Source organism: Monopterus albus, unplaced genomic scaffold, assembly GCF_001952655.1.
Source record: "Monopterus albus unplaced genomic scaffold, M_albus_1.0 scaffold577.1, whole genome shotgun sequence".
Lineage (NCBI taxonomy): Eukaryota > Metazoa > Chordata > Actinopteri > Synbranchiformes > Synbranchidae > Monopterus > Monopterus albus.
Window position 1 is genome coordinate 80,664 of NW_018128457.1, and position 12,373 is coordinate 93,036.

Below are 12,373 nucleotides of genomic sequence, written 5' to 3' on the forward strand. Positions count from 1 at the left end.
AGCTAAGTAAGAATGCAACACAGCTGAGGTGCGAATCCCGCTGGTTGAGAGAACAGAGGAGAGGAAGGCGGAAAAAAGGCAGGTCGAGAGAACAGGGGAGAGAAAGGCGGAAGAGAGGCAGGTCGCGCCGAGCGGACCTGACATGGAGGTCTGCCTCCAAGATTAATGCAGTATCTTAGCTGTTCCTAGCACTGCACTCTTCTGGATATATATTTCAGATTGTTTTGGAGGTTTGCCTCCAAGATTAATGCAGTGTTAAAATATCATACTTGAACCAAACTCAGTCTGTACTTGTCATACAGCAACATGCAAAGGTTCTTGGCACCTTAGGTGTTTAGATTCTCGTAACAGCGACCATGAATATCAAGCCAGAGTGATAAAGAACTATCTCCAGAGACAAGGAGAACAAAGCATTTGCACCTGAGTCCTGACCTCTACATCATGGAGTAGATCTGGGATTACGTGAAGAAACAGAAACCTGTGCCCAGTACTGTCACTGTGTCAGTATTATATGTTTTCCAGCTTTATACTGTCCAACCTTCATATTCTTACTTTATTTTCCCTGTGAGGATTTTGCCAGCGTGCTGCATTCCAGTGAGAGCAATGTACATCCTCAGGATTTCATTGGTTCCCTGAAATCAAACAACACACGCTTTTAATGGCACACTATCAGTTTCACATGCATTATACACCAAGTGGTGGTGCAGCAGTGAATGGCACTTATGATGTTTTTTCTCAGCTCCATATTATTATGAGCCTACTTGACAATGACACTATACTACTGCAGTGCTTACTGTTATGTAACACACATTCTTGCACATATTGGCATTTGCACACAGGTATTTTATGCACATTTACTTTATGTATAACTTATGAATACTGTATACTTGGAACATGCTGATAAATTTTTATATTTCTATACTCATATCATCATACTTCTTTTTTGTATTTTAGACCTAGATTTTATACAATTCTTGATTTTGTTGTGCTGTGATTTTGGTAATTATTGCTGTTGCTACTGGATACCTGAATTTCCCCTGTAAAGTATCTATCTATGTGGTCAATTGAATCCCTGTGATGTCAAAGTCAAACGTGCCACCTGGTGGTCACTTACAGAGTGGATCACCTGAACAAGTGGGCCACAGTACATTGTGCTTTCACTCTGGAGGTTAGAAATACAGGATTTTTTTTAACTCAGCACCAACCAAACTCCAGAATGATGGTCTAAATGTTGTAACAGACTTTTCTTTACATCCCTTTTGTTATGGTTTCTTTTGTAAAATTACTTAATAAAATGTCAGCCTGTAAAAACTCAACTTGTGAAATGAGTATAACTGAAGAATGTGAACTCCTCTGTACACATGATGTGTGGTGTAACTATGGCCCTGATTGTAGTGATTGAATAATCATCAGAGAACCTCAAAGATAGACAGGATGCGGCAGTCCCTGACATAGCGCTCGTAGGGGTAATTCTTTGTATAACCCAGACCTCCGAGGACCTGCAGTGCTTCACTGACACAAATCCAACCTCCCTCTGAGCTGAACACCTGGTCAGAGGACAGAGAATACACATCATGGGCTGTTTATTTTATGCCGGTTTAACATGAGCAAAGTGTAATGAGCTGGCTATCTAACCTTGACCATGGCGGCCTCTACAGAACAGTCTGGAAGTCCTGGCCTGTCCATCATCCCTGCTGTCAGGTATGCCATGCTCTCCATTACAAACGCATTCAGGGCCATCACTGCAAACTTCTCCTACAGTCACAGGGCAAACGACTGTTTCACTCATTGATTTTCGAGGTAGAGATAGAGAATATTCACTAGATTCTAGTGACGGAAAAGTCGACTGTACCTGAATCAGACCAAACTCACTCAGGCTTTTGTTAAACTGCTTCCTGGTGGCAGCGTACTCAGAGGTCATTTCTACAGAGTCAGACAGAGGTGTCAAACTGAAGACATTTCATAAAACCTGCACACATAAGCTCTGAGCTGCTGTGCAGGGATTTTACCTATCAGTTTTTTTATCATTCCAGCTAAAGAACTGCCCATAATGAACCTCCCTGAGTTCAGGATATTCATGGCAATCTGTCCAACACAAAGCAAACATTTAAGCAGCTTTACAGAAACAGTCACATACAACAGTTTGTCAAACTTACTTTGAATCCACCTCCTACTTCTCCTATTACATTCTCCAGCGGCACAGGGACATTGTCAAAGGTCACTTCACAAGCTGAAAGAGTTTAAAAGCTTTATTACACAGGACATGAAAAGGCTCAGACTCAGTGTTCAACTTTTTCTCCAAACTCATGGAGAGCTTACTGTTGGAGCCCCTGATGCCCAGTTTGTCCTCAGGTTTGCCGCTGGTGACACCGCCAAAAGCTCTCTCAACGATAAAAGCTGAAATTTTATCTTTCTTCACACCGTCTACAGTCACCTCCGTCCTGGCAAACACCGTCATAATATCTGCCATGTCTCCGTTTGAAATCAAACTCTGAAACCACAAAATGAAACACATGGGCTCTTTGGAGTTTAAGGCAAAACGAACAGTGTGGGTGGATTTGATCATATAAATCCGAAGTCCACATCAAACATTTATGAGCTTCTTTCCCGTCACCTTGGAGCCGCTGAGCAGGTAATGTTTCCCATCTTCTGACAGGGTTGCACGGGTTTGAATGGAGGCTGCATCACTCCCGCTGAAATGATCAAAGTCAGTGTAAGTGAAGCTAAGGCAAACATATACTGAGACACTATGTAAAGCTACAATCACAGTCTCACCATGGCAACAGATCAGTGCTCATTGATTGGTTGGAAGGTATCCTTTAAAATCTTATAACTGGAGTCTTCAAACCCAGTCTGGTCTACATGTAACCAGTGGTCTGCACAAGGACCAGTGTCTACAAACACTTTTCAACATCCTTGGATGCTTTCATATTTTATTTTCTTACAATGTTGAATCTAACTATTTTTAATGTGGCCTTTTCTGACACCACTCAACAGAAAAAGATCATTTATAATCAGAGTCGCTTTTGTTTACTGCAGCAGGGATGTGCATGCTTGCTGTGGCTTGCTCTGATTCATAAATGACACAAAATTAATTCCTCTTCATCTGTGGTCTCAGGTACAGCTTCATTTCCAGAGTTGCTGCACAGATGAAGGTGGATTTGTTGTACAATTAACTGAAACCCTTAACCACAGGCAGGTGATTTCCTCTCAACTAAACATGAGAATAACACCAATGGCTGCACTAGTGAGGATTTGGGTGTGCCCTCTTAATGGGGCTGAACACTAATGCAAGCATGTATTTTGTACTTTATATTGTAATGAATTAAAATACTTTGTGGAGGTCTGTTTTGGCTTTTACGTGAAAGGATTGGTGTCTGTTTACCAGTGTCATAAAAGCCTGATGCCTCCGCCTCGAACCACCAGCACCATGTGAGGCCATCACTTCGGGAGCTCAGGAGCAGCTGAGCAGAGTGAGGTCATCCAGGGCAGCAGGACAGCAGCCTCATTGTGTCATGGTTAAGTTAAACCTTCCCTTTGTTTTACTCTTCATCGTGGTTTATGTTAATAGTTGATTGTTGGGACAAGCAGCTCGGGGTCGGCCCCTGACCTTGACAGGAGACACCTGGCCCAATGTGTGGTGTGTTCCCCTCCTAAACAGCTCCCAGACCCTGAGGAGGGAGCTGGTCTAAGAGGGTGCCAGCAGTTCAGTGATGTTATATGTAGTAGGGAAAAGAAACAGTGACCTGGCCTTCCCCACCCCTATGCTATGCCCCAGAGAACCCCAAGAGTGACCCCAGATTGCATATCCCAGCTGCGGGGGACAAGGCAGCGCATCCCCTAATACAACTTCTGGTTTGTTAATGGTGGAGAAAGATGAATGGGTAAATTAGACAGTCAGATAGAAAATGGATGATTATAATAATAAAATAACAATAAAAGAAAAAATAATAATAAAGCAATTTTGATCATATAAATACAATATATAATTTTGCATACACATATTTATGCATACCCGGATATATATGTATACACATATTCATAAAAAAAAATGAAATTAACAAATCAGTAAATGATTAGAAAGAGAGGAAAGGGGAAAAGAAAGAAAAAGGGAGAGGAGTAGATTATATTCTCTGTGAATCTGGTTTGATTGATAGGTGTGATATACTCAAAACAGCAGCATGAGAAATGAGGACTAATAACAGTAACAATAACAAAATAAACGCAGCTTGTTATATTTCTAGGAGTTTGTGGGAATGTGCGTGGTCCCAGGTACTGTATCTGGTTTAACCCATGAGACAAATATTTGATATGAAGAAATGAACATAACAGGTCCTGTTATGTTCATTTCTCATTTCATCAAATATTTGTCTCATTTAAAGCAGTTATGTTCGTGGGTCATTTTGACCCACGAACATAACAGGAGGGTTAAGTTAAAAGAGGTTAGAAATGGATTCCCAGTGTCAGTAAAGGTTGACATATTATTCTTATGGGTGGGTAATATTTTCTCTAGTGTTCTATGAGAAGGTTGGTCCAGTGGTTGATGTGTAATGAGTTTTTAGATTTCCAGTTCAGAAAGATTGTTTTCTTGGCAATAGTTAGAGAGATAAGAAGTGGGTTTTTATATTTAATTGGTAGGTGGTTGACTTCTGTGACATTACCGAGCAGGCAGAGTGACGGTGATGGATTCTACAGCTCAAGGTGGTGGAGAGTTTCTTTGTCATCGCTACTCAAAGGGAGTAAACAGGTTGACAGGTCCAAATAGCATGGAAGTAATCATCGGTGCAACCCAGAGTGCATTGTGAGCAGGTATCTGTATCAATGAAACTCATTTTAAACATTTTACCTTGTGTGATGTGAGTCCTGTGAATAGTCTTATATTGTATAAGCTGTACGTTTATATTGGTAGTCATGGAAAAGATATTATTACAGATCTCGGTCCAGAAGTCAGGGCTGGGGGGAGCGACAAATCCTTTTCCATTTACCGTAGTTATTGGTATCGTTATTGTTCTGTCTGTATTTGACATTAGTTTATTAAGTTTAGATATAATCTGCTTTGAGTTTGAGAACATCATTATCTCTTCAGCTAGCATGGAAGGTTGTAGTGGGTTGTTGATTATATTGATCTTTGATTTAATTATGGATTTTAACTGATGGTACTGCAGAAATTCTGAATGGTATGAGCTGGTTGTTTTCAAATAGGTGATGAAGGTGGGCAATTCCACTGTGTTGCCATCTTGGAAAGTGGATGCAGTTGAAAATCATCCCATCTCATCCCATTGCACTAGTGTTCCATAAGGTCAATGTACCTTGTCCATTATTTGTAATTTGAATCATAGTCTGTTGTATATTGTACATTACCCTATGTATCTTACTGTAGATATCAATTGTACATATCCATCGGTAAACTAGTTCTGACTGTACATGCTCTAGATCCTGTGCACTCTGCACTGCTGTTATGGCACTTCTGGTTAGATGCTAAACTGCATTTCATTGCCTTGTACTTGTACATGGGTAATAACAATAAAGTTGAATCTAATCTAATCTAAAAAAGCAGGGTTGTGCCAATTTGGAGTGTATCCACGTGGTGTTAATGATGATTTAGTGGTTTTGTTCGCTTTCCACCAGGCTGGCAGAGTAGTAGAGATTGTGTTATTTTTGCAATAGTTCATTTTCTTAATTGAGAGGGGTGAGAAGGCAAAGTCTGAAACTGAAGAATTGTTGCACTGATTTTGTTCTAGTTCAGTCCATGAGCTATTATAACTGTCCTTCTGAATCCATTTAACTAAACATTGTAGTTGATTTGATAAAAAATTATACTGAAAATGTGGTCCTTCTATGCCACCTTGTGATTTCTTCTTCTGTGTGTTGACAGGGAAATTTTGGGTTTGTTGTTATTCCAGTAAATAACATAATAAGTGAATCAAGTGATTTGAACCATTTATCTGTGGCTGTTGTCGGAAGCATTCAAAAGCATTCTTTTGATGCTATTATTCTGTCGTATTGCTGCTGCTAGAGGTTCAATGAAGATGGCGAATAGAGATGGTGAGAGTGGGCATCCTTGTCTGGTTCTCTGGTGAGGAGTGAAACTTTGTGAGGTTATCCAATTTGTGGTTATTGTAGCTCAAGGTGATGTATATAGTGTTTTAATCTAGTGGATGAAAGACTCTCCAAAATCAAACCTACATATGGGCTGAAGAGAAATGACCAGTTAACTTTGCTGAATGCTTTTTCTGCATCCAATGATATGATTGTGGTGTTGGTTTGTTTTTGCTGTGCAAGATTGATTAAGTTAAATAGTCTATGGGTCTTATCTGATGCATGTCTACTTTAATAAAGCCTGTTTGGTCTGGGTGGATTATTATTGGAGTAATGGTCTGTATTGTAGTGGCTAGTGCTTTCATTGGTATTTTTACAGGCATTTATAGTGCTATGTTTTTACAAGTGGGTCACTGTTTTGCATGTGCATGAACACGAACACGAGCATGAGCACATGGATGAGCACGTGTGACTCTACTGATTTAAGCCGGTGGTAATGACAATTTAAAATACAACTGAAATCATGCTTTATGCAAGATTTGATTTGTTGTAGAAAAATGAAGGAGGAGATCTAACAGTACTCTGGCAAGTTAATGCACAACTAGGCCGCACCAGCATGAAATAAAAGTATACAAAATATACATTTCTCTTTTTTGATGCATTTCAGTGGCATTCAGATATTTCAGTATCTTTACCTTCCGGGCTCCGTCAGACAGAAAGCTGCTATGTGTTCTCCAGAGGCCAGTTTGGGCAGATACTTCTGCTTCTGGGCTTCACTTCCCGCTATCAGAATCCCCTGAAACACCAAGCAGCTGTTAGTAACTGGTACTGTAATCAAAGACTAAAACGTTTCCACAGGGTAACAGCTCCCTCCAGTTTGTCCACATAACAGACATAATGAGCTGAATGTTTCATGAACAGCTCTGTTATATTATTTTACTTTCACCTTCAGTGCAAGAGCTTGATGTGTTGCCAGTGTTACTGCGATAGAGCCATCTAATGAGATGATCTCTGCCAGTCGCGCATACATGGTGTTGGACAATCCGAGACCGCCTGGGATGGAAAATAAACACATAGAGACACAGCCTTCAATTTGTTTTATATATCACAGCAGGACTAAAACTACACTTCCAGTGATCTTACCATACTCCTCAGGAATCATGATTCCAAACAGCCCAAGCTCCTTCAGCCCATTCAAAGTCTCTGGAGGGATTTTGGCTTCTCTGTCAATCTTTGCTGAGTCAACTGAAATCATTGGGGGGAAAAACTTAAATTGTCAATTCATCCAATTTCTCAGAAGCAACAAATAGTAAGATTATAATTTATGTACAACAGTGCACACTGCAGGCTACTAATAGCATTTGTAGTTTTACTTTAACACTTATGTCCACCAGATCTCCTCTCTCACCTTCTTCACTGAAGAATTTTTCCACCGGTGCAACAAGCTGCTTGAGCTCCTGCAGTTCTTCATTTCCAATCTCTGGATAAGGGAAGACCTCTGCCTTGAGCAGAAATAGACGATTTTAGAAAATACATAGTGAGCTTCAGCTGCAGGTAAGGTCTTCGTTTTACACTTGGGGGCAATTAAGGACATGTTTGGAGTTTAATGATTGTTTTGCATTTAAAGATATCTTCTTGTGTCAATATGAACTATTTGTGAATGAAGAGTGATGGGGGCCTAAAGGAGGACACAATGTTCTGCCAAAATCAGCAATGTTTTGGTTTTATTTTGGTTATTTCATAGGAGCTACTTCCATGTCTATGCTTTTTTCTTGTTTTCAGTGGTCAGGGGCTGATGAAACACATTTATGAGGTGTTACTTTGCATGCTGGGATATAAGTAAATAAAGTAAGAACTTGTGGAAAAATTCAGGAACATATTTCCATTGACAACATGGAGGAAAACATGTTAATAAAAAGGTAGTTGAAAGCACTGAAAAAAGAGATGTCTAAATACAGAAAATGAACTGCATTATTTGGTGATGACAGCAGCAGTAGTAGTAGTAGCAGAGAGGAGCAGGGCAGTGTTAGAAATTACTAAATAAGTTAGCTAATTATTAGATATTAATATGTTGAATCAAATGTATTAGTAATGCATTTTAGTAAGATTCAAAGTCTGCTCTAGTCTGCTTTGCTTCAAGGTTAGAAGACAGTGTTGATTCTGAAATGTGAGCTACAGTTACCTTGACACCAATTGTTTTCTTGTATTCATCTTGTGTTAGAATTATGTCTGAATGAATGTTTTAGTTACACACCACGTGACAACACACACACACACACATCGAAATTCTTCATTTTGTTATGGCCAGTGGCTCCATGCAGCTGGAGCTCTAGATAAGAGATGGAGACGTCGGACTGTGTCCATCTCGTGATGCTTTGCAATCTTTTTGTGTAAGGGGTTAGCCCAAAACATATAAATGTATTAGACTCTGTGTTTCCGGGATCTCCTCTCTCCAGCAGCCAGAGTGTGGATGTCTGGAGGAAGGAGCCTCCTGGGTTGTGTTTGTAACTTTGCTTGTGGTTTAAATAAATCAGCACTAAAATGAAAAAAGACGAACTCCTTCCTTACTCAGATCTGTCCAATAAAAGAACTGGTGTATTACAGCAGTTGGACTGCAGGTCAGACTGAGACCTGAAGACCTGACCCAGATCTGAAGATGTCCCCCAGAGCAGCAGAGGACAGATGCTGAGCAAGTGAATTCTAACTAACTCTGACTACAGTCATGGCCAAAACTATTATCACCCCTGCATCTCTGTTAGGTAATGCACCACGTCTGCCAGAAAACTGTTGCAATCACAAATTATTTGGTATTCTCATGTTTATTTCTTTTGTTTGCATTGGAACAACACAAAAAAACATAATCTGATCCATTCCAAACAGAAGTAGAGGTCATGGGTCTTACAGCAGGACAATGACTCTGTCAGTGAAGCTGTAAATACAGGTCCCAGAGAGAACCAAGAAACAGAGGAACCAGGGATGAGAGGCGTGAAGTAGGCCTTGGTGCAACTCTGCAGCCTGTTGAGGGGGTGTCAGCAAGGCTGTAAAAACAGGCCTCAAAGAGCACCAAGATACCAAGAAAGCAGAGGAGGAGGAGGAAGTTCCAGGGGAGGTTGGAGAAGACAATGGAATTATTATTAAAATGCTATGTGTAAGATTTGATTCTTATAGGCTCTAGTTACTGTATAAGCTTTAGTTACTTTTCATAACTTTAGTTTCCTTTAGTTACTTTTCAGCTCTTCATTTTCTTTTAGTTACTTTCCATACCTTTATTTTCCTTGCTTATACATATTAAAAACTGTATTGATGACTGGTGTAAGAAACTTTGGAACTGCATGCTGTAACTTCTGTAGAGACAGGATGTCTATATCTCCAAGTAACCAGACAGCCTTTTTTACATTTTAACAAAGACCTGTTGGCCTGTTTTGCACCCACACCTAGACCCACTTAGCATATTCCAAGTTCTGCTTTGTCATGGGGTGTCCTGCAGAGATAGGGGTGTACAACCTGAGATGACCACCTGGCCAGTTTAGCATACTTATTAGCATCACACACACAGGGGGCCTGCAGCCCAGACTACCTATTATTCAATATCCATTGATCAAGATCAAGCTGCCACCTGAGAAACACACACACACACACACACACACACACACACACACACATATACCTGGAGTTTACCACATTTCAGCAAGGAGGTGTGAGCTCCTGGTCACACCAAATGGCCAACAGGATTACGAAGTGTTGAATGTTGTACCTCTGTCCAGGGCGGGCCTAGCCCAAGCAGATAAATGTATTAGGAAAACGTAACTCATGGTTCAGAGAAAGGATCTCCTGTGGGAGCTCTGTCTCTTTGATCCCAGCGCTGTATGACTTCACCTGTACCCAGACTTTGAGTAAACTTCCTGTTGATTTTAAACAGCCCTCTCCTGTCTTCACTTCTCACGCTTCCAACAAAAGAATTGGGTAATTTCTAACATATGGCAGTAAAAGCTATTTTCGTTGTAAACTTCTTCCAGCTCTTTTAACCAGGAACTCCCAAAGACGAAGCAGACCACTTGGATATATAAAAAATAACCGTGCTGGTTTATTCAAAGAATCACAGGTAAAATTAACATTACACATCCAGGTTACTTCCACCTCCAATACTGCGCGCAGGCAGATGAAGTATGAAAGACCATGAACCATAATGCCTATACAATATTATCACTTGGTTGGGCTAGCCCATACTACACAGGGACGTCAAACCGTGACGTCACCTGATATGTCAGCTTTGCAGCTGACCATAACAATAGTCAAAACATGAAGAAAATCAATGTGTGTGGCTGTTGATTAGTGGTGTGTATCTAAGAACATTCTGACATGACATTACACATAAGAAAATATTATGATTACAATTACGGTTACACATATCATAATAATAACAATATCCTCCTGCCTGCAAACTTTTTCTATCTAGTTGTCCTTGGCCATATGCACCCTGCAAAAACTCATGAGAATGACAAAGCATTTAACAGCCTGAGCTAGACAGCCTGGCTCCACTAAACATTCCTAATACAACAAATATCTAACCAACATCTATCTGACTAAAAAATTACCTAACAACCAGAACCCTATAAAAACCCAGGCAAAAAGAGGAACGAAGAGCCCTTTCATGGCTGCAGCCGGAGGCTTTGTCCGGTTGGCCATCTGACTTCCAGGAGACTGAGGACTGTGGGCGGCAGCCAATCCCGGCCGGCAATCGGGCGAACATTCCAGCAGAGAGGTCGAAGAAAGTCACTGATGTTTACAGGAAGTGACTGATATTAGTTATTTTGTCCAGAGGGTGGACTACCAAATATTAAGTTGAGGGTCTCAATAATTCTGTCCAGTCAATTTTTGGAGTTCTGTGTGGAATGGATTAGATTTGGCTTTTCTCTGTCTTTTTGTTTTGTTCCAGTGCAAACAAAAGAAATAAACATGAGAAATGATTGCAACAATGTGATTGCAATACTTTTTTAGGAGAAGTGGTGCATTATCTGACAGAAATGCAGGGGTGCCAATATTTTTGGCCATGACTGTATGTGCCCATTTGGTATCAAATACTAAGTTAAAAAACAAAAAACTGCCATAATGCATCATATGAAACAAGCATGTTCCTCCAGGATGAGGATACAGCAGCTATCTCTCATTGAGTACTGTTGTTTAAGAAAGAAAGAAAGAAATACATACGGGGTGACAAACAGACAGAAATCCCTGAAAGAATGAGTGGTCTCTTCCAGGATGGCAGTGCTCCCATCCTCAAGGAGTCACTGAATGGTTTGATGAGGGTGAAAATGATGTGAATCATATGCTGTGGCCTTCACAGTCAGTATGTCTCAACCCAGTCGAACACCTCTGGGAGATTTTGGCCAACATGTTAGATGGTGTCTCCACCACCACCACCATGGTGTTCATCCCTCCAGTAGTGTTCCAAGACTTGGAGAGTCAATGCCAAGGTGCACTGAAGCTGTTGTGGTGGCCCAGCACCTCACTGAGACACTTCATATTGGGCTTTCCTTTTCATTTGACACCCATCTGTACAGTGTACCCTACTGTATATGAAGCACAGCAGGCATTTGTGATACCCCAGCATGAATATGCATAAATAAAATAAATATAACCCAATTTCTCACCTAGTTAGTCTTTACTCCAAATCATACAGTAACACTGAAAACATGTTAATAAATTCCTGGACTGTGTGTTTGTAGTTGTGCCCCCCTCTTTTACATTGTTTTCTCATACTACAAAAATGTTTGTTAGTAAATGAAACAGCAACATGCATTCTCCATTACACCATAATGATGATGTTTGTGGGCTGTAAGGTAACGTTAGTCAGATTTAACTATGTAAGGAGAAACACACAACTCTACAACGACACAGTTCGACTCATCTTACCTTATTTATCTGACCAAGGAACAAATCTTTGGCATAAGCGAGGTTTCTCGAATGAGTTTTTATGGACCTCCACTGCTGCAGATGTAACTTTAGCACTTCTTTCCCAGCATGCCTCACATCACAGGCGAGCAGCCGTTGTGCGATTTGAACAGATTTAGACAAGGAGACAAGTCGATTTACATGAATCATTTTTCTGACATGAACCTCCAATCCCTGTAGTGCACGGGTGCAATCACAACTGCGTAACCTTTCTATGTCATGTTGAGACACACAGCTGTGTAGACTTTCAATGACCCTCGTAAATATTGAATTTCATTTCATCAAATATGAGCAGGCTGGCAAGGATTTCCAGCACATCAGTTTAAAAACATATGCACAAAGGATCCTTTGTCTTTGCAATTTATTGATTCAAGGTTCCTAG

The 12,373-nt window shown here is 40.5% G+C and overlaps 1 protein-coding gene across 1 annotated transcript; it reads right to left on the minus strand.

The window, feature by feature from the left end:
* Positions 1–171: 171 nt before the first annotated feature.
* On the minus strand, positions 172–12,156 carry LOC109953206 (acyl-CoA dehydrogenase family member 9, mitochondrial). The gene is made up of 13 exons (XM_020588631.1): positions 11,953–12,156; positions 7,448–7,541; positions 7,183–7,284; positions 6,986–7,092; positions 6,735–6,835; positions 2,615–2,693; positions 2,320–2,491; positions 2,157–2,230; positions 2,010–2,085; positions 1,853–1,923; positions 1,636–1,755; positions 1,419–1,547; positions 172–632 (listed from the first exon to the last, which is right to left on the minus strand). The coding sequence occupies exons 1-13, from the start codon at positions 12,139–12,141 to the stop codon at positions 549–551; spliced, it is 1,398 nt and encodes a 465-aa protein (XP_020444287.1). The 5' UTR covers positions 12,142–12,156; the 3' UTR covers positions 172–548.
* Positions 12,157–12,373: the final 217 nt, after the last annotated feature.

Coding starts and splice junctions, on each gene's coding strand:
- LOC109953206 (XM_020588631.1), bottom strand. CDS start 12,141: ATGATTCATGTAAATCGACTTGTCTCCTTGTCTAAATCTGTTCAAATC. Junction 2,231..2,319: donor GGGCATCAGGGGCTCCAACA/GTAAGCTCTCCA, acceptor AAACTCTTTCAG/CTTGTGAAGTGACCTTTGAC. Junction 1,924..2,009: donor AATGATAAAAAAACTGATAG/GTAAAATCCCTG, acceptor CTGACTCTGTAG/AAATGACCTCTGAGTACGCT.